The sequence below is a fragment of the Triturus cristatus genome, chromosome 1_2 (genome assembly GCF_964204655.1).
Source record: "Triturus cristatus chromosome 1_2, aTriCri1.1, whole genome shotgun sequence".
Taxonomy (NCBI): domain Eukaryota; kingdom Metazoa; phylum Chordata; class Amphibia; order Caudata; family Salamandridae; genus Triturus; species Triturus cristatus.
This window is the reverse complement of record NC_140580.1, coordinates 1,168,816,899-1,168,836,770: the sequence shown is the minus strand read 5'-3', so window position 1 is coordinate 1,168,836,770 and position 19,872 is coordinate 1,168,816,899. Positions and strand designations below refer to the sequence as shown.

Below are 19,872 nucleotides of genomic sequence, written 5' to 3'. Positions count from 1 at the left end.
TACTTCAACAGTCTCTCTCTCTTCTCCTGGGAGGTTTCCCTCCCTCTGTGAGAAGAGACAGGTGTCCCTATAGAGGAGTTATACTGGATAGATCCCCTTGACAGAGATCTATCCCTTCTAGCCCTGTTGTCAGGCCTACCTGGAGGAATAAAGGAAGTAGCATTATTGTCATCCTCCTCATCCTCATCTAGGAGATATGTGTTCACCAGAGTCTGGTCATTGTCACCAGTCTGGTCAGCATTAGAGGTAGGGTCAGGGGAATTATTACCCCTAGGCCCACCCTCACCTGCTGCCCCACCCACACTATCTACATCATCAGGCCCACTAGGCCCTGTGATATCATCCAGCTTAAGTATCTTTATGAGATGCTGGATGAATGGACTTTTGCCTATCTTCAGCTTCCTAATGGAACATAAGGTCCTAAGCTGAGCAAAGGAGAGTTCCTCATCTTTATAGGGAAGGGGCTCACTGGTTCCTGGTAGGGACCAACTGGTTCCTGGCTGGTTAGACATTACTAATGTGGTGTGGTGTATTGCACTACCTACACTAGTGTGGCCTACTAAACTCTCTTGAGTTGTAGAAAGGGTGTGCTATCCCTTAACACACAACTCTAAGTTCAGTAGAACTTACTGTAGCTAAACTTGATATTATATGTACCTTAGGTACCTTTAGTGGTTTTCAGTTGATCAATTCAATTGAGATGACTGGTAAAACAATAGCAAGCTGGAATCCCACATGCTGCACATCAATGTGAGAAGGTGGCCTGATATATGCTGTCCACTAGTTCTAGTGGGCACCTTGTATCAGTCCAAACAACCCCTTATGGTGAATTGTTAAAGACAACCTTTATTGAAAGCTATCCTAGTGGTAGCTATGGAGAGCAGCCTTCAGGCTAAGTCTTGAAGGAATGTAAAGCAGCTTGTTTTACCAGTCTATAATCTCTTGAATGATCAAATTAAAAGACAACCACACCAGATATATATTCAAAATATATGTATTTTAGATAAAATACACCCCTCTAGTCTTTTTATGAGACTGGAGTTAGAAGTACTTAGTTTGCAAGTCAGCAATTATCAGTAATAGCACAAATACACGTTTGGGCCCTAGGGGCGTACCAAACCATATACCAAAAAAGTGGTATAAGAACCACGACTGAAATAGACACTAGACCTATAGCCTGTAGAATTGCTGGGACCCCAAGGAATCACCCAAGGTAGTGACACAGGGGACCCACGGAGACTGTATGCAGTGTGTAAACACAACCGCGGGTTCCTGTTATCTTCTATGGGCAATGTCGCGGTTGGAAATTTAAAGATTAGGGACACTTAGAATCGAGTCAGGACCAAACCCTTTTGGACTTAAGAAGTTCTAGGGCTAGCACCCACGGGAGCACTGGAGTACTCGAGTTATCTCACCCAGGGAAGCCGGGTGCATAGGTGTCTTTTGGTGTCAGGTCGCGTCATCGATTTCAATGGAAGCCTGCAAAGAACTGGTGCTGCTGTGAAGAGGATAAGTGTCCAAAGAGATGCAAGCCTGGATCTAGGATGTAAGGAACCTGAAAGCAGAGGGGACAGAGTCTGGGTCACTAGCCAGTGTCCAAGGGCAGGATGAACCAATGCCCACAGATGTCGGGTGCTTCAGGTGAGTTGATGGGTGTCTTGACTCTTCAGCCACGAGGTCCAGGAGGTGTCGACGAAGTCCACGAGCTGGATTCCAGCTGTCCCACGAAGTCTGTTGAGTGCTGCGGTGTAGGCGACCAGAATGGACCCAACAATCCTTGGCAACGGCAAGTCGCTGGAATTCAGAGAAAGGACTGCGGTGCAGACCAGCAATGTCTGAGGGACTCACCCAGTGAGGGTAAGTCAGGGCACGTCTGGAGCAATCAGGAAAGCCCAATTAGAAAAGGAGTTGCCTTCGTGGGGACCTGCTAGATAATAGGCTAGTGGTCGCGAAGGAGCCTTGAGCGGTCACACTTGAAGCTGGCCCATGGGTCACTCATGGAGTGGAGGCCAACAATCTTCGGAGCAGGAAGTGCTCAAGGCTGGGGCTACTCGGAGCCCAAAGCACAACTTCGAGGAGGACCAGAAAGATAGTAATGCTGCAAAAGTTCACGGTGTCCAGGGGTCATGGTTCCACATCACCCACGATAGTCATGGGCCTCAGCTTTGCTGTGTACTCAGGGTAGCCTCGGGGAAGTCTGGAAATCCACCTCTGGTGATGCAAACACAGCCGCGGGTTCCCTATTGATTTCAATGGAGCAAGTCGCGGTTGGATTTTTAAAGTTTTAGGATACTTCGAAGAAGTCTACAAGCAAGCCACTTACTAGGTAAGTAATTCGAGGGTCAACACGCACAGGAGCACCAGAGTACACGACTTACCTCACCCAGGGAAGCCGGGTGCATAGGTGTCTTTAGGTGTCGGGTTGCGTCGTCGTTTTCTATGGAAGCCGAAGAAGATTTGCTGCTTGTGAAGACTGGAGAAGTGTCCGGTGGAATCCAAGGCTGGATTCAAGATGAAGAAGACCTGGAAGCAGAAGGGACAGTGTTCACAGTCACTTGCCAGTGACCCGGGGCCAAGAAGATGGATGCCCACGGAAGTCGGGTGATTTCAGGTGATCAAGGGTGTTTTGACTCTTCAGCCACGAGGTCCAGGAGGCATAACCAGGAGCTGGATTCGGAGTGTCCCACAAAGTTTGCAGCTTACTAAGGTGTCGGCAACTGGATTGGAGCCAACAAGCCTTGGCAACAGCAAGTCTCTTGGAAACTGAAGAAAGTCAGCGGTGCAGACCAGCAAGGTCTGAGGGACTCACCCAGCAAGGGTAAGTGAGGGCAGGCTTGGAGCAACCAGAGGAGCCCTTTGGTTTGATGAGAAAGTCTTCAGGGGACCCACAAGCCAACAGGCAGTGATCGCAAAGACACCTCGTGAGGATTCACTTCACAGGAGCCCACAGTCACTCGGGATGAGGTAGGCCTCTGATTTGCAAGGGGAAACCTGCTGGAGGCTTGGACCATACATGGTCCAATGCACATGCTCATAGAATGTCGTGAAGGGGTTGCACTTGACAATAGTGCATGGCACCCGGGTATTGCTGTTCCTCGTTGCTCGTGGGGTCCACTCACCTCAGCTTTGCTGGGGACTCACAATGGCCATCGAGAAGTCAGGAAATCTACTTCTGGGGCTGCAGACACTTCGGACTCCGGCGGGATCAGGAAAGTTTGCAACCGTTGATTCGAGTTTTTGGTGCCTGCCAAGCAGGGGAGTCACTCCTTGACTCCAAGGAAGATTCTTCTGTCTTTCAAAGGTAGTGAAATATCGAAGGTCCAGGATTCTTCTTGTAGAGCGTCGTCCAGGGATATCTAACTTGCAATGGCAAGGTTTCTCTAACTTATACTAAAAGGAAGGGAGGGACTAGCTCTATGACCACTCCTCTGGGAGGGTCAGGGTAGGGGGTGGTTACACCCACTTCCCTTTGTCCAGTTTCATGCCAGAGCAGGGACAGGTAGCCCCTGAACCGGTTTGAGCTGGCATATGCACAGAGGAGCCTACTGCTCCCCCAGTGCAAGACTTCAAAGCACTCTAGGAGTGCACCCACCCAGCCCCAATACACTATATCCTGTCTGGAAGGTGGTTACACCTCCCTGTGACAGGATGCCTATTGTTGGGCCTCCTCCACTGCGAGTTTCGGTCAGCAGCAGAAGGGCAGCCCAGTGTCTGTGCTGGTGGCATTCATTTTGTGATGCCAGGGCTCTTTCAGATTTCTACCGTGTTTCCACAGTGGGTACATGTCGTCCCACCAGTTACTGGTGTGGGGGTATGATTCCAAGTTGTTTGACATCAAACACAACATGTTTTGATGCTCCCCCAGCTGAGGGATGTGGGCAGGAGGGTGGGGGATTGGGCACAGCCCTCGCTCCCCACAGCTTGGGGATGTGGGCAGGAGGGTGGGGGATTGGGCACAGCCCTTACTCCCCCAGGTGAGGGATGTGGGCAGGAGGGTGGGGTACCTGGGTACAGCCCTCACTCCCCCAGCTGAGTGATGTGGGCAGGAGGATGTGGGTTGGGTACAGCCCTTGCTCTACCAGCTGAGGGATGTGGGTAGGATGTTAGGGGGCTTTGGTACAGCCCTTACTCCCCAGCTGAGGGATGTGGGCAGGATGTTGGGGGGCTTGGATACAGCCCTTGCTCCCCCAGATGGGGGATGTGGGCAGGATGTTGGGAGGCTTTGGTACAGCCCCTGCGCTCCCAGCTGAGGGATGTGGGCCGGAGGTTGGGGACTTGGGTACAGCCCTTGCTCACCCAGCTGGTGGATGTGGGCATGATGTTGGGGGGCTTGGGTACAGCCCTTTCTCTCCCAGCTGAGGGATGTGAGCAGGAGGTTGGGGACCTGGGTACAGCCCTTGTTCCACCAGCTGAGGGATATGGGCAGGAGGGTGGGGATTGGGTACAGCCCTTGCTCCCCCAGCTGAGGGGTGTGGGCAGGATGTAGAGGGACTTGGGAACAGCCCTTGCTCTCCCAGCTGAGGGATGTGGGCAGGATCAGGAGGTTGGGGGTATGGGTACAGCCCTTGCACCCCCAGATGAAGGATGTGGGCAGGATGTTGGGGGGCTTGGGTACAGCCCTTGCTCCACCAGTTGAGGGATGTGGGAAAGATGTTGAGGAGCTTGGGTACTGCCCCGCAGGTCCGGAGGGAAGTCTGGTCCGATGTCTCTGGGGCAGAATACTCGAGTCAGGAGTTTGCAGCCCGGATAAATCCAAGGCCGGACACTAGCTACCCTTAACCCTAATAGATGATTTGGGCTCACTTAATCTTCCCCTTCTTAACTCTGCCGCCACCCACACTGTGGGCCATCTCTTGGACCACATCTTTTCTAGTCTTTCCGACCTCTCCGTTTACCCTCCGCTCCAACTCTGTTGGGCTGATCATTATGCAGTACCTTTTAATATCACAGTCCCTTTTTCTCCCTTTACTCGGTCTGCAAGGCAATTTGCTAACAGGCATTGGTGTGAATTGGATATGATTGAACTAAACAAGCTACCTTTACACACCATCCCTACAAACGTTTCCACATCTGACACTGATCAAATCGCTGTACATCAATGGCTTAGAGAGGCCACGGATTCAATTCTGCATCGAACATCTAAAAGACAAGGCAGAATGCACCCCCCTGCCCCTGGTTTAATGAAACCCTCCGCTCAGAAAAAAGGTAGTGAATGAACTTTTTGCAGCTAGGTTGTTCACATCGCCCCCCTCCCTCTCTAAACAACAGTGTGACGAGCTAGCCTCCTTTTTTCTAAGCAAAGTTAAGTCAAATAAGCCCGTTGAAATCAGGGCTTAGCATTACTACAAACATTACTGTTCACCATCAAGTCTGACTTTCCGCTTGATCCCCTTCCCCCATCAAAACTTAGAATGATGGATGAGGCCGCCCTCACATTAATTCTTGATCTCCTCATCTCTTCCTGGAGCACGGGTGATGAACCCCAGAACTGGAAGCATGCCTTGGTACTCCCTCTGCTCAACAAGGATGACTTTGACCCTCATTGTTGGTCAAACTTTAGGCCAATTTCCCTCCTCTCTGTTTTTTCCAAAAATTCTGGAAAAGCATGTAAACACTCAACTCTCTTGCTTCGCCACTACTCGTAATCTACTTCATCCGTCTCAGTCTGGATTTAGGGCAGGCCACAGTACCGAAGCCGCCCTACGAGGAGTCACAGAACTCCTTAGGCAAGAACTTGACTCCGGCAGTACGGCCGCCCTTGTCCTTCTGGATTTAAGTGCGGCTTTTGACACGGTCTCACCCTCCATCCTCCGGGACAGGTTAGAGCCGTCAGGCATGGCTGACCTTGCCTTGAGGTGGCCATCTTCCTTTCTGAAAGATCGAACGTTTCAGGTCTCATCATCAAACTATACATCCAAGACCCTAACACTGACCTCAGGGGTTCGCAGGGATCTATTTTGAGTCCCCTGCTTTTCAACATTTACCTTTGCCCCCTTGATGGAGGGGATTGAAGAGTCTGATCTCACCGTATTCTCTTATGCGGATGATTCCCAGATTATTTTCTCACTTTCTGATGCTCATAATCAAGATCCTTCCCCACTGAGGCGAGGCCTGTCTAATGTCGCCCTCTGGAGGAACAGAAATGCCCTAAAGCTTAATGGCAATAAAACCGCAGTCCTGATTCTGGGAAATAATCCCGATGTTTGGGGAGTTAACCGCTGGCCCGTCTCACTGGGGCCCTTACCCACGCCGGTTAACAAGGTTAAGAATCCCGGCTTCATCATTGATAAGAATCTTTCCCTTAAGCGGCAGGTCTCCCAGCTCACAGCCTCCTGCTTTTCCATTCTTAAATAGCTCAAGAACATCCTCTGGCTGATTCCTCTAAGTGCCCAGAGAACGGTGCTGCAGACCCTGGTAACGTCCAGATTGGACTATGAGAATGTACTGTATCTGGGCGCTGATAAATCCTTGATCCGTCGCTTGTAGATCATTCAGAACGCGGCCGCCCGCCTTCTCTTCCGGCTGCCTAGATATGCTTCCATCTCTCCCTCGCTCCGCAGACTACATTGGCTTCAGGTTGACAAGCGTATTAAATTCATGGCCTTATGCTACGTTTTGAGCTGACATGGACTCGCCCCTTCATACATCCAAGGACTGGTTTCTCCATATGTCCCCACCCGATCGCTCAGATCAGCCAATCTCGCCCTGTTTACCACGTGTAGGTTTCATCGGGCCCGCATTAAGGGGTGTTCCTTCTCCTATTTAGGCCCGAAACTTTAGAACTCTCTTCCTGTAGCTCTCAGGCACTGCAACTCGTTACGTACCTTGCGCAAGGACCTGAAGACTCTGCTCTTCACTTGCCTTGACTGAGTTCTTGTCTTCTGGCATGTTGCTATGCCTCCTTGTCTGTTTTGGCATCTCTGTTTTACTGTCTGCCTTAGTGCTGGGAGACCCTTTCTGGGTAGCTGTGCACTCTTCAAGCTTCATAAATGAATGTCCCTAACCAATGTCACTCTCTCTTTCTCCTCTTCCTCCTGAGTCTCTCTTCCCCATCTCTCTCCCCCTCCCCTGTCACTCAAGCGCTTTCCTTTTACCTTATTTTCACTTTCCCAGGTTCTCTTTCACCTCTCGCTTCACTTTTCCCAGAGTGCACCATTCTCCCAGTGAAGCCCTCCTCCTCTGCTGTAACACCCCCATCCCACTGTTACCGGTGCCCCCATATGTCACTCCCCAGTACTCACTGCAGCCTCTTGCCCAGCGCGTGGTCTGCTTTCAGGGGTCCACCGGAAGCCTTGGGTTTGGTGGAGAACTTCTTGATGATGTCACTTGGTTTTGGGGGTCCCTGTGGGGTCTGCATCTTTGGCCTTCAAGAAAAAAGAGCCCACGTCACTGTTAAGCGTCTGAGAGTCAAAGAATGCCCCATATCTAACCCAGCGTGGTACCCATGATGGAAGTAACGTGGTGCAAGCACCCTGTATTAAGAACCTGTTACATCTGAGTACTCTGACTGCACAGGTCCTCTCAGAGCCTTTGTAGAGAACGATGCGTCCGGCTACCAGAAGAACAGTGTCTGACTGCATTCCATGGCCCAGAAACACTGTCCTTTCGGGCATAATGCAATAGAGGTACAGTGGACCTTGGGTTCAGACAGGCCATCCAGGCCTAATTTCATAGAGATACAGCTAATCTATGGTTCAGACAGACTGTCTCTCAGGCATGTTACCATAGAGATACAGTGCAATAAGGGCTCAGATAGACTGTCCCTCCAGGCATGATACCATAGAGATAAAGTGAATCAAGGGCTCAGATAGACTGTCCCTCCAGGCATGATACCATAGAGATAAAGTGAATGAAGCACGCAGATAGACTTTCCCTCAGGCATGTTGGCATAGAGATACAGTGCATTAAAGGCTGTCCCTCCAGGCATGATATCATAGAGATAGAATGGACCTAGGGTTCATATAGATCACCCAAGGCCTAATATCATAGAGATACGGCCAATGTATGGTTCAGACAGACTGTCTCTCAGGCATGTTACCATAGAGATAAAAGTGAATCAAGGGCTCTGATAGACTGTTCCTCCAGGCATGATACCATAGAGAATCAGTGAATCAATAGCTCAGATAGACTGTCCCTCCAGGCATGATACCATAGAGATACAGAGAATCAAGGGCTCAGAAAGACCGCCCCTCCAGGCATGATACCATAGAGATACAGAGAACCAGGGGCTCAGATAGACTGGCCCTCCAGGCATGATACCATAGAGATACAGTGAATCAAGGGCTCAGATAAACTGTCCCTCCAGGCATGATACCATAGAGATACAGTGAATCAGGGGCTCAGATAGACTGGCCCTCAAGGCATGATACCATAGAGATACAGAGAATCAAGGGCTCAGATAGACTGGCCCTCCGGGCATGATACCATAGAGATACAGTGAATCAAGGGCTCAGATAGACTGTCCCTGCGGCAGGTTACTATCGAGATTCTGAGAATCAGGGGCTCAGAGAGACTGGCCCTCCGGGCATGATACCATAGAGATACAGTGAATCAGGGGCTCAGATAGACTGTCCCTCCAGGCATGATACCATAGAGATACAGCGAATCAAGGGCTCAGATAGACTGTCCCTCCAGGCATGATACCATAGAGCTACAGAAAATCAAGGGCTCAGATAGACTGCACCTCCAGGCATGATACCATAGAGATACAGTGGAACCAGGCATTGACAATCTGCCCCTTCAGGCAAGTAACAACAGAACTATATAAAATCTCAGGCTCTGATAGACTGCTCCGCCACCCATGTTACTTTAAAGATATAGGGAATTCATGGTTAAAACAGACTCCTCCACCAGGCCAGGCACTGTACGGATGTAGGCAAGTCACCAGATACAGAAACCAAAATGCCCAGCAGTTTGTCTGTAAATATTTCCTACCAGAGACAAACTGGCAACACAGGTCCCATGCAGTCCTCCCCTCCGGGACGTTGTATAGATACAGGGAACGCAGGGCAGAGCAGGTCTGAAAATCCCACAAACGAAGTGAGGTGCAGTGCAAACAACCTGTTCTCTCTCAAAACCCACTCATGAAGTGGGGTGCAGTTCCGAACAGCCTGTTCTCTCTCAAAACTAGGGGTGGGCAGAATTTGCTTAGTCGCGCTACGCAAAGCTCCGCGAAACAGTAAAAATCTCTGCGAGCACGCAGAAATTCCGTGAACACGTGGAATTGCTTGTTCGCGATGCTTTTTTCCTGTTCGCGAACACTGTTTGCATATTCGGGGGGAAATATCTTGCAAACACGCATTTTGAGAACGTGAACAAGCAAAAAAAATCTGAGAAGCCACGGAACGCAGAATTTTGGGCAATTCCACGTTCTCCGCGGAACGTGAAATTACCCAAATTCTGCAAATTCCACAAGCAGAACAGAATTTACCACCCAGGCCTACTCAAAACCCACTCATGTGGGCTGCCTGACTTCCACGATGGGGACCCTCCTAAGAGGGCGGCCCCTTTAGTGCCACAAGATGCCCAGACAGCCCAGCGTTGGGCGACCCCTTCGGGGTCCCTCTTGTCATTTCCGGCCCAGGTGGGGAAAGGGGAGAGGTATAAGTTCCTCCCCCGCCCACCTAGCGGCCTCTTTCTCCTCACCCCTGACGACGTTGGTTTTGCGTTGTGACAACCTGGCAGTAGTGGAGGTCATCAACTCCCAGTCAGCGAGTTGCCCTCTGGTTTTGTGTCTCTTGAGGGAGTTGGTGCGGGCGTGTCTGTACAATAACGTTGAATGCAGGGCATGACACATTCAGGAGGTGCAGAACACAGCAGCTGATGCTCTCTCTCGTTTTCAGTGGTGCCAGTTCCGGGAGGCGTGGCTTAGAGCGAGAGAGGAGATGACCCCTATCCCACCACACCTCTGGTTCCTGCTGAAGTGGAAAATCGACTGAGGGGGCTGGGTGAACTGTCCCTAGCACCAAGGACCAGTAAGAGATATAGGTCCTGCGTTGCCAAATTCTGTTCAGTGGTGGGATCCTGGGAGGAAAGTGGGTCATCTCTAGAAAGCAGGGTACAGTATTTCATATTGTGGGTCAAGGACAATGGGAAGAGTCATTCTTGGATTTCAGGCCATCTGGCGGCAATCAGTCACCACACTAGACTAAGGGGCCAGTCCGACCCCACCAAATCCTTCTTGACCAGAGCAGCGTTAAAAGGTTGGGCCAGGAGTGAACCGAGGGCACCAGACAATAGGTCCCCCATAGACTTCAAGACCCTGCAGGGGATGCTGGATGGGGTGCACAAGGCTACCCACTCAGCGTTTGAGGCAGCATTGTTTGCTGCCACCTTCAGCCTTGCTTTCTTCGGGCCCTCAGAATTAGTGAGCTAGTGGCTAGATCTAAGAATGACAGGTCTGGGGTGGCTTTGAAGATACAGGATGCGGTGCTCTCGGGGGCTTCCCTCAAAATAACTCTAAGAAGATCTAAGACGGACCAGTCCGGGGAGGGAAGGGTGTTCTGGCTACACAGTCTGGGTGATGGCAGGTATTGCCCAGTGGGACTGTTCGCCGCCTATCTGGCCCTGCGCCTGCCAGCAGTAGGTTATCTTCTCTTGCATGCAGACGGCACGCCCCTTACGAAGTTCCAGGTGGAACACATAATGCACGCATGCCTAGCGCTGTCAGGCAGCATGGATCTGGGCAAGCGCTTCTGCAGCCACTCTTTCCGCATAGGGGCAGCAACAACAGCATTTAAGGAAGGCTTGCCAGCAGAAGGTATCAAACAAGTGGGGCGGTGGGAATCCCAATGGTTCAAGAGATACATACGGGTATGAGCTCACAAACTTTAATTTTGTTTCAGTCACCGGAGTCCTGGTGACTGGCAGGTGACTGGCATCAGAGTGTTGTGGAGTGTATTTTACTGTTTGCAATTTTGTTGTGCTGTGGTGTTAATGAACGTTTTGCAACATCACATTTCTTTATTTGCCAGGAACAAAGGTCTGGGTGATTGGCCATTCTGGCGTCTTGAGATTGGCACGGTGGGCTGAAAGCAGGAAGTTGAGAAATGGATTTTCCAACACCAAGATAATTTGGCTGGGGCACCCAGGCATGAGGTGGAATGGGTTGTTGGGCAAACTGCAGGAGTGACTGGGGGGGGCACCAGTCCTCCCAACGTTCTAGTTATACATCTGGGGGGGAACGACCTGACTGCCCTGGGGAAGAGGACATTGCTTCAAAACATGAAGACCACAATGTGCAAATTAAGCAACCAGTTGGGGACATGTGAACTTTGGTGGTCTGAGATCACCCCCCGGCTCCTGTGGCATGGAGCTCGGTCAGGGGAGGCGATGGAGGCTGCGCGCAGGAGGGTCAACGGCGCTATGCGTAAATTCACCGAACAGAGGGGATTTGGCTTCTTTAGACATGGGTTGCTGCACGTCAAATCCACAGGGTGTTTCGAGGATGATGGGGTACATCTCTCCAAAATAGGCATAGACTTGTTCTTCCTTGATCTGGGGGAGGCCCTGGAAACAGCAGGATGTAAGTAGGAATGCCGGCCTTGGTGGGGGGCCCTTGCTGTGGCGGTCGCCACACCCAGGGCTGTGGTGGAGTTACAGGGCGATCCAGAGGCAGAAAGGTACTCAGGGGTACCCTCTTCAACAGCACAAAGGGTGCTGAGGCCGAATATCCCCAGGAAGTCTTCGCGGTGGACCCTGAGGTGCGACAGCACCACGTCTGTCCTACGGGTGGTTGGCAACCTGTATTGAGGCGCGCGAATAATGGGGTGGACCGACGGTTCACCGGAGGTGGGAGGGGCTATCCCCTCACCATAACCGCTAAGCACTGATTGGCTAAGGCCACAATGCAAGTTGGCCCATCAGGTGGTGGGCCGCGAGGGGCGGCTTGCCTTTGGATCGCCTGTAAGATAACCCACCATGTTGGCATAGTTGGTATGCTAATAAACCTGCAGCAATTTTCTCCACAAAAACAGTGTCTAGTCTCTTTATTTATTCGCTATGATGCTGCATGAGGGGTGGTGAGTGTTGCCGATATTGGTACTATGAAGCGGGGTGCAGTGCCGACAGGCTGTTCTCTCTCAAAACCCACTCATGAAGCGAGGTGCAGTGCAGACAACCTGTTCTCTCTGAAAGCCCACTCATGAAGTGGGGTGCAGTGCTGACAACCTGTTCTCTCTGAAAGCCCACTCATGAAGTGGGGTGCAGTGCTGACAACCTGCTCTCTCTGAAAGCCCACTCATGAAGTGGGGTGCAGTGCCAACAACCTGCTCTCTTTCAAAGCCAATACATGAAGCAGGGTGAAGTGACGACAATACGTTCTCTCTCAAAACCCACTCACGAAGCGAGGTGTAGTGCTGATAGCCTGTTCTCTCTGAAATCCCCACAAACGGATTGGGGTGCAGTGCCGACAAACTGTTCTCTCTGAAAGCCCACACATGAAGTGGGGTGCAGAGCCAATAGCCTGTTTTCTCTCAAAACCCACTCATGAAGCGTGGTGCAGTGCCGACAACCTGCTCTCTTTTTGAAAACTCACTCATGAAGTGGGGAGCAGTGCCCAAAATCTGTTCTCTCCCAAAACACACTCATGAAGCGAGGTGCAGTATAGACAGACTGTTCTCTCTCAAAACCCACTGTTGAAGCGGGGTGCAGTGCTGACAACCTGCTCTCTCTTTAAAAGCCCACTCATGAAGTGGGGTGCAGTGCTGACAGCCTGTTCTCTCTCAAAACCAACTCATGAAGCGAGGTGAGGTGCTGATAGCCAGTTTGCTCTGAACACCCCACAAACGAAGTTGGGTGCGGTGCCGACAACGTGTTCTCTGTGAAAGCCCACACATGAAGTGGGGTGCAGTGCCGGCAGCCTGTTCTCTCTCAAAACCCACTCATGAAGTGAGAACAGGTTGTCGGCACTGCACCCCACTTCATGTGTGGGCTTTCAGAGAGAACAGGCTGTCTGCAAGCCCATTCATGAAGCGGGGTGCAGCGCCGAGAACAGCCCACACATGAAGTGGGGTACAGTGCCGACAACCTGCTCTCTATCAAAGCCCACACATGAAGTGGGGTGCAGTGCCGACAGCCTGTTCTCTCTGAAAGTCCACACATGAACTGGGGTGCACTGCTGACAACCTGCTCTCTCTTTGAAAACCCATTCATGATGTGGGGTGCTGTGCCGACATACTGTTCTCTCTGAAAGCCCACTCATGAAGTGGGGTGCAGTGCCGACAGCCTGTTCTCTCTGAAAACAAACCCACTCATGAAGTGGGGTGCAGTACAGACAGCCTGTTCTCTATGAAAGCTCACTCCTGAAGGGAGGTGCAGTGCTGACAACCTGTTCTCTTACTGAAAACTCAGTCATGAATTGGGGTGCATTACCTCCAGGCTGTTCTCTCTCTGAAACCCCACTCATGATTAGGGGTGTGGTCCTGACTGCCTGTTCTCTCTGAAAACCAACACATGAAGTGTATTGCAGTGCTTATATCCTGTTCTCTGTGACACCCCACTCATGAAGAGGGGTGCCGTACCAACAGGCTGTTCCCTCTGAAAACCCACTCTCTGAAAGCATTACAAATATCCCATGAACGTGCAGGCCTCTTTGCCGAATCATTTCCTTATCCTCTTTAATGTGGCCCCTCGCACCAACAAATGCGGGTCACAAAACACCCACATGAAGCCCCTTCTCTGGTTTAGGGGCCGGTGTGTTGCACACCTCTGTGATGTACACCTTTATATTGTGCACCTGTGTGATGTACACCCGTGTGTTGTACACCTCTGTGATGTACACTTGTGTTTTGCACACCTGTGTAATGTACACCTGTGTATTGTACAAGTGTGTGATGTACACCAGTGTATTGTACACCTGTGTGTTGTGCACTAGTATGTTGTATACCTGTGTGTTGCCCACCTGTGCGTTGTACACGTATGTGATGTACACAAGTGTGTTGTACACCTGTGTGATGTACACCTATGTGTTGTGCATCTATGCGATGTATACCAGTGTGTTCTACACCTATGTGATAAGCACCAGTGTGTTGTACACCTATGTGATAAGCACCAGTGTGTTGTACACCTGTGTTTTGTACACTAGTGTGTTGTACACCTATGTGATGTACACCTGTGATGTACACCTATGTGTTGTGCATCTATGCGATCTACACAAAGGAAGCACAAGCGATTGCTATAAGATAATTGGCATCAACTGTGAATCATATGCCATACTACTTACTTCTTCTCATTGCTCAAGCTTCGATTTGCTGTATTATTGCTGATTGAGGAATCATGATTCACAGTTTATGCCATTTATCTTATGGAAATCGCTTGTGCTTCCTTTGGTAATTGGAATAGAGGGATATTTTGTTCATTAAATAAAAATGAGTTGTATCGTAATGCTATATAAAGCATATGATTAAGGCTTTTTATCCTGAGAGAGCTCGGCATATATTCCACATTTCGAGGTCTAATTTTTGCCTTATTACCTTGGATTTCTATAACATAGGAGCCCTGACGAAGTTCCCTCTGGCAAAGAATCGGGAACGAAACGCGTTGGCTGTGTGCCAGTTCTGAGAGATTTATTGAATTAAAGGACTTTTAGTATGGAATAACTGATTTATGCTGCTTCATTGACTTCGGAACGTGTGCACCTTCCAATCTCTTGTTCGATCTGTACGTTGTACACCTGTGTGATGTACACCAGTGTGTTGTACATCTGTGCGTTGTACACCTGCTTTTGTACAGGTGTCGGACGCGCTTGAGAAAGGAATGACCCCGGCTTTAAACATAATGGCATCTTTTAATGCTCCTGGCAACCTGTCAACAAATGCTTCTACTGTGACCTTTGCACTTGGAGATGGTAAGATAGTTCTCAAAGGTTGAAACATTTATAACATAAGCTACCAACGTGCCGTTTCCATAACTGAAGCAATCAGATGTCAGTGTAGATTTCCCGATGCTGATGACAGCGTCAGGACAACACTAGCCTCGCTCTCCGAGCCCACTGCACTCCCAGACTCTGCTGGTGTGACGAGCAGTGTGCGACCTACCTTTGCACTCCCAGACTCTGAGGATGGCAGCCTGGGGGCATCAAGGCGCTCCAGGAGCTAGTGTGTTTGCAACTCCAAGCTCAAGATGGATGCTCCGGTTGTTGCCTCCATCGTTGTGAAGTAAGCAAGTGCCGAAGAGCGCCACTCCCCCCCCCGATTCCCCCCCCTCCCCCTTGGGTTCAGGGGTGCTGTCCGAATCCCCCAGCTTCAAGAACTCAATGGTCAAGCAGGCATCATGGCAGACTGTAGGCCACCTACCCCCCCCCCCCCCCCCCCGCCCCCTCCCCCACTTGGGCCGGCAAAGCTTGAAAACTTTGGGCACCGCACCAATCTGCTCCCCTTAGGGGGTGAACCGTGTACCGACAGACCACGATACTACAACAGGTCTCAAGGATGGAGGAGAGGGGCTGCTCACAGCCCGGGACCCGGGTCACGCAGGCGCAGTGCTTAACTCGTGCGTGTTAGCCGGTGCTGAACACCGGCACCTATTTATGACAATCTGCCACATGGTGGCGCTGGCTATATATGTTTGCACAAAGCTTATGAATAACGGAATCAATGCAATGGGTCCAGGCCAGACTTACAGCGCCACGTGACCTGGAGCAGTCAAACTCCTTGGGTGTTGAGCGCAATGCATTCCATTCCGCACTTTTGTTTCTTTCCTCACAGACGGCACTGACACTGGGTGCCTCCTTCGAGTGATCACCTCATGTGTAGAGTACCCCTGGCCCGTCCCCCCGGGGAAATCTAAGGGCCTGGGTATCAGCGGGGGTCCACCGGGATGGGAGACCCCCTCGCACGTTGGCTCCAACAAGTAGGGCAGGGATGGGCTGCCCCAAGAGAAAGAAGAACTGGTGCCAGCGAGGAGGGTGGGTGGGGTAGCCCCCGGGTAGCCCCCAGTGGCAGGAAGGATTTGCACCTACTCACTGCAAGGTACAGGCACTTCAGAGGCGTGTGTTGCACCCCTGGCAGGATGTAGGGGGCAGAGAGGGTCTGTAAAACCTTCCACGGTGCTAAAACCCACTTTAGCATTCCATAAAGGCAACACGAGTGCCACCCACCCGTCCGAGCAGCAGAGGCAGAGGAATGCCACCCACCCATCCGAGCAGCAGGAGCACTGCCAACCACCCGCCCGAGCAGCAGAGGCAGAGGAATGCCACCCACCCATCCGAGCAGCAGGAGCACTGCCAACCACCCGTCCGAGCAGCAGGAGCAAAGGAATGCCACCCACCCGCCCGAGCAGCAGGGGCAGAGAAGTGCCACCCACCCGTCCGAGCAGCAGGAGCAGAGGAATGCCACCCACCCGTCTGAGCAGCATGAGCACTGCCACCCACCCGTCCGCACAACAGGAGCAGAGGAATGCCACCCACCCGCCCAAGCAGCAGGGCCAGAGGAATGCCACCCACCCGTCCGAGCAGCAGAGGCAGAGGAATGCCACCCACCCACCCGAGCAGCAGGGGCAGAGGGATGCCACCCACCCGTCCGAGCAGCAGGGGGAGAGGAATGCCACCCACCTGTCCGAGCAGCAGGAGCAGAGGAATGCCACCCACCCATCCGAGCAGCAGGAGCAGAGAAATGCCACCCACCTGTCCGAGGAGCAGAGGAATGCCACCCACCCATCTGAGCAGCAGGGGCAGAGGAATGCCTCCCACCCGTCCAAGCATTAGAGGCAGAGGAATGCCACCCACCTGTCCGAGCAGCAGGGGCAAAGGAATGACAGCCACAAGTCCGAGCAGCAGGAGCAGAGGAATGCCACCAACTTATCCGAGCAGCAGGGGCAGAGGAATGCCACCCACCCATCCGAGCAGCAGGGGCAGAGGAATGCCATCCACCCGTCCGAGCAGCAGGGGCAGAGGAATGCCACCCACCTGTCTGAGCAGCAGGAGCAGAGGAATGAACCCACCCATATAAACAACAGGGGCAGAGGAATGCCACCCACCCGTCCGAGCAGCAGAGGCAGAGGAATGCCACCCACCCATCCGAGCAGCAGGGGCAGAGGAATGCCACCCACCCGTGCCTTCCCAGACACAAAACACTGAAATAAACTATTGAGTCAGCCAGCATGCCTTCCCAGACACAGAACACTGAAAGGAACTTTGGAGTCAGCCAGCATGCCTTCCCAGGCACAGAAAACTGAAAGGAACTTTGGAGTCAGCCAGCATGCCTTCCCAGACACAGAACACTGAAAGGAAGTCTGGAGTTAGCCAGCATGCCTTCCCAGACAGAAAACACTGAAAGGAACTCTGGAGTCAGCCATTATGCCTTCACAGACACAGAACGCTGAAAGGAACTCTGGAGCCAGCCAGCATGCCTTCCCAGACAGAAAACACTGAAATGAACCCTGGAGTCAGCCAGCATGCCTTCCCAGACACAGAACACTGAAAGGAAGTCTGGAGTCAGCCAGCATGCCTTCCCAGACACAGAACACTGAAAGGAACTCTGGAGTCAGCCAGCATGCCTTAACAGACACAGAACACTGAAGGGTACATGCCTTCCCAGACACAGAACACTGAAAGGAACTCTGGAATCAGCCAGCATGCCTTCCCAGACATAAAACACTGAAATAAACCCTGGAGTCAACAGCATGCCTTCCCAGACACAGAACACTGAAAGGAACTCTGGAGTCAGCCAGCATGCCTTCCCAAACAGAAAACACTGAAATAAACCCTGGAGTCAGCCAATATGCCTTCCCAGGACACAGTACACTGAAATCAACCCTGGAGTCATCAGCATGCCTTCCCAGACACAGAACACTGAAAAGAACTCTGGAATCCGCCAGCATGCCTTCCCAGACAGAAAACACTGGAATAAACCCTGGAGTCAGCCAGCATGCCTTCCCAGACAGAAAACACTGAAATAAACCCTGGAGTCAGCCAGCATGCCTTGCCAGACACAGAACACTGAAAGGAAGTCTGGAGTCAGCCAGCATGCCTTCCCAGAACACAGTACACTGAAATAAACCCTGGAGTCATCAGCATGCCTTCCCAGACAGAAAACACTGAAATAAACCCTGGAGTCATCAGCATGCCTTCCCAGACCCAGTACACTTAAATACACCCTGGAGTCATAAGCATGCCTTCCCAGACAGAAAACACTGAAATAAGCCCTGGAGTAAGCCAGCATGCCTTCCCAGACACAGAACACTGAAAGGAAGTCTGGAGTTAGCCAGCATGCCTTCCCAGACAGAAAACACGGAAAGGAACTCTGGAGTCAGCCATTATGCCTTCACAGACACAGAACGCTGAAAGGAACTCTGGAGCCAGCCAGCATGCCTTCCCAGACAGAAAACACTGAAATGAACCCTGGAGTCAGCCAGCATGCCTTCCCAGACACAGAACACTGAAAGGAAGTCTGGAGTCAGCCAGCATGCCTTCCCAGACACAGAACACTGAAAGGAACTCTGGAGTCAGCCAGCATGCCTTAACAGACACAGAACACTGAAGGGTACATGCCTTCCCAGACACAGAACACTGAAATGAACTCTGGAATCAGCCAGCATGCCTTCCCAGACATAAAACACTGAAATAAACCCTGGAGTCAGCCAGCATGCCTTCCCAAACAGAAAACACTGAAATAAACCCTGGAGTCATCAGCATGCCTTTCCAGACACAGAACACTGAAAGGAACTCTGGAGTCAGCCAGCATGCCTTCCCAAACAGAAAACACTGAAATAAACCCTGGAGTCAGCCAATATGCCTTCCCAGGACACAGTACACTGAAATCAACCCTGGAGTCATCAGCATGCCTTCCCAGACACAGAACACTGAAAAGAACTCTGGAGTCCGCCAGCATGCCTTCCCAGACAGAAAACACTGGAATAAACCCTGGAGTCAGCCAGCATGCCTTCCCAGACAGAAAACACTGAAATAAACCCTGGAGTCAGCCAGCATGCCTTGCCAGACACAGAACACTGAAAGGAAGTCTGGAGTCAGCCAGCATGCCTTCCCAGAACACAGTACACTGAAATAAACCCTGGAGTCATCAGCATGCCTTCCCAGACAGAAAACACTGAAATGAACCCTGGAGTCATCAGCATGCCTTCCCAGACACAGTACACTGAAATACACCCTGGAGTCATAAGCATGCCTTCCCAGACAGAAAACACTGAAATAAGCCCTGGAGTAAGCCAGCCTGCCTTCCCAGACAGAACACTCTGAAATAAACCCTGGAGTCAGCCAGCATGCCTTCCCAGACACAGAACACTGCAATAAACCCTGAAGTCAGCCAGCATGCCTTCCCAGACACAGACCACTGAAAGGTACTCTGGAGACAGCCAGCATGCCTTCCCAGACACAGAACACTGAAATAAACCCTGGGGTCAGCCAGCATGCCTTCCCAGACACAGAACACTGCAATAAACCCTGAAGTCAGCCAGCATGCCTTCCCAGACACAGAACACTGAAAGGTACTCTGGAGACAGCCAGCATGCATTCCCAGACACAGAACACTGAAATAAACCCTGGAGTCAGCCAGCATGCCTTGCCAGGACACAGTGCACTGAAATAAACCCTGGAGTCAGCCAGCATGCCTTCCCAGACACAGAACGCTGAAATGAACTCTGGAGTCAGCCAATATGCCTTCCCAGGACACAGTACACTGAAATCAAACCTGGAGTCATCAGCATGCCTTCCCAGACACAGAACACTGAAAGGAACTCTGGAGTCCGCCAGCATGCCTTCCCAGACAGAAAACACTGAAATAAACCCTGGAGTCAGCCAGCATGCCTTCCCAGATAGAAAACACTGAACTAAACCCTGGAGTCAGCCAGCATGCCTTGCCAGGACACAGTACACTGAAATAAACCCTGGAGTCATCAGCATGCCTTCCCAGACAGAAA

The 19,872-nt window shown here is 51.5% G+C and overlaps 1 protein-coding gene across 3 annotated transcripts in view; it reads right to left on the bottom strand.

Annotated features, from left to right (window-relative positions):
* The window catches only part of LOC146868938 (uncharacterized), a 161,223-nt gene that overhangs the window by 101,786 nt on the left and 39,565 nt on the right, over positions 1-19,872 (bottom strand). For all 3 annotated transcript variants that reach the window (XM_085614006.1, XM_085614005.1, XM_085614007.1), the window contains exon 4: positions 7,242-7,364. In XM_085614006.1, coding sequence (XP_085470132.1) covers positions 7,242-7,364 — 123 coding nt within the window. The remainder of the gene's footprint in view (positions 1-7,241; positions 7,365-19,872) is intronic.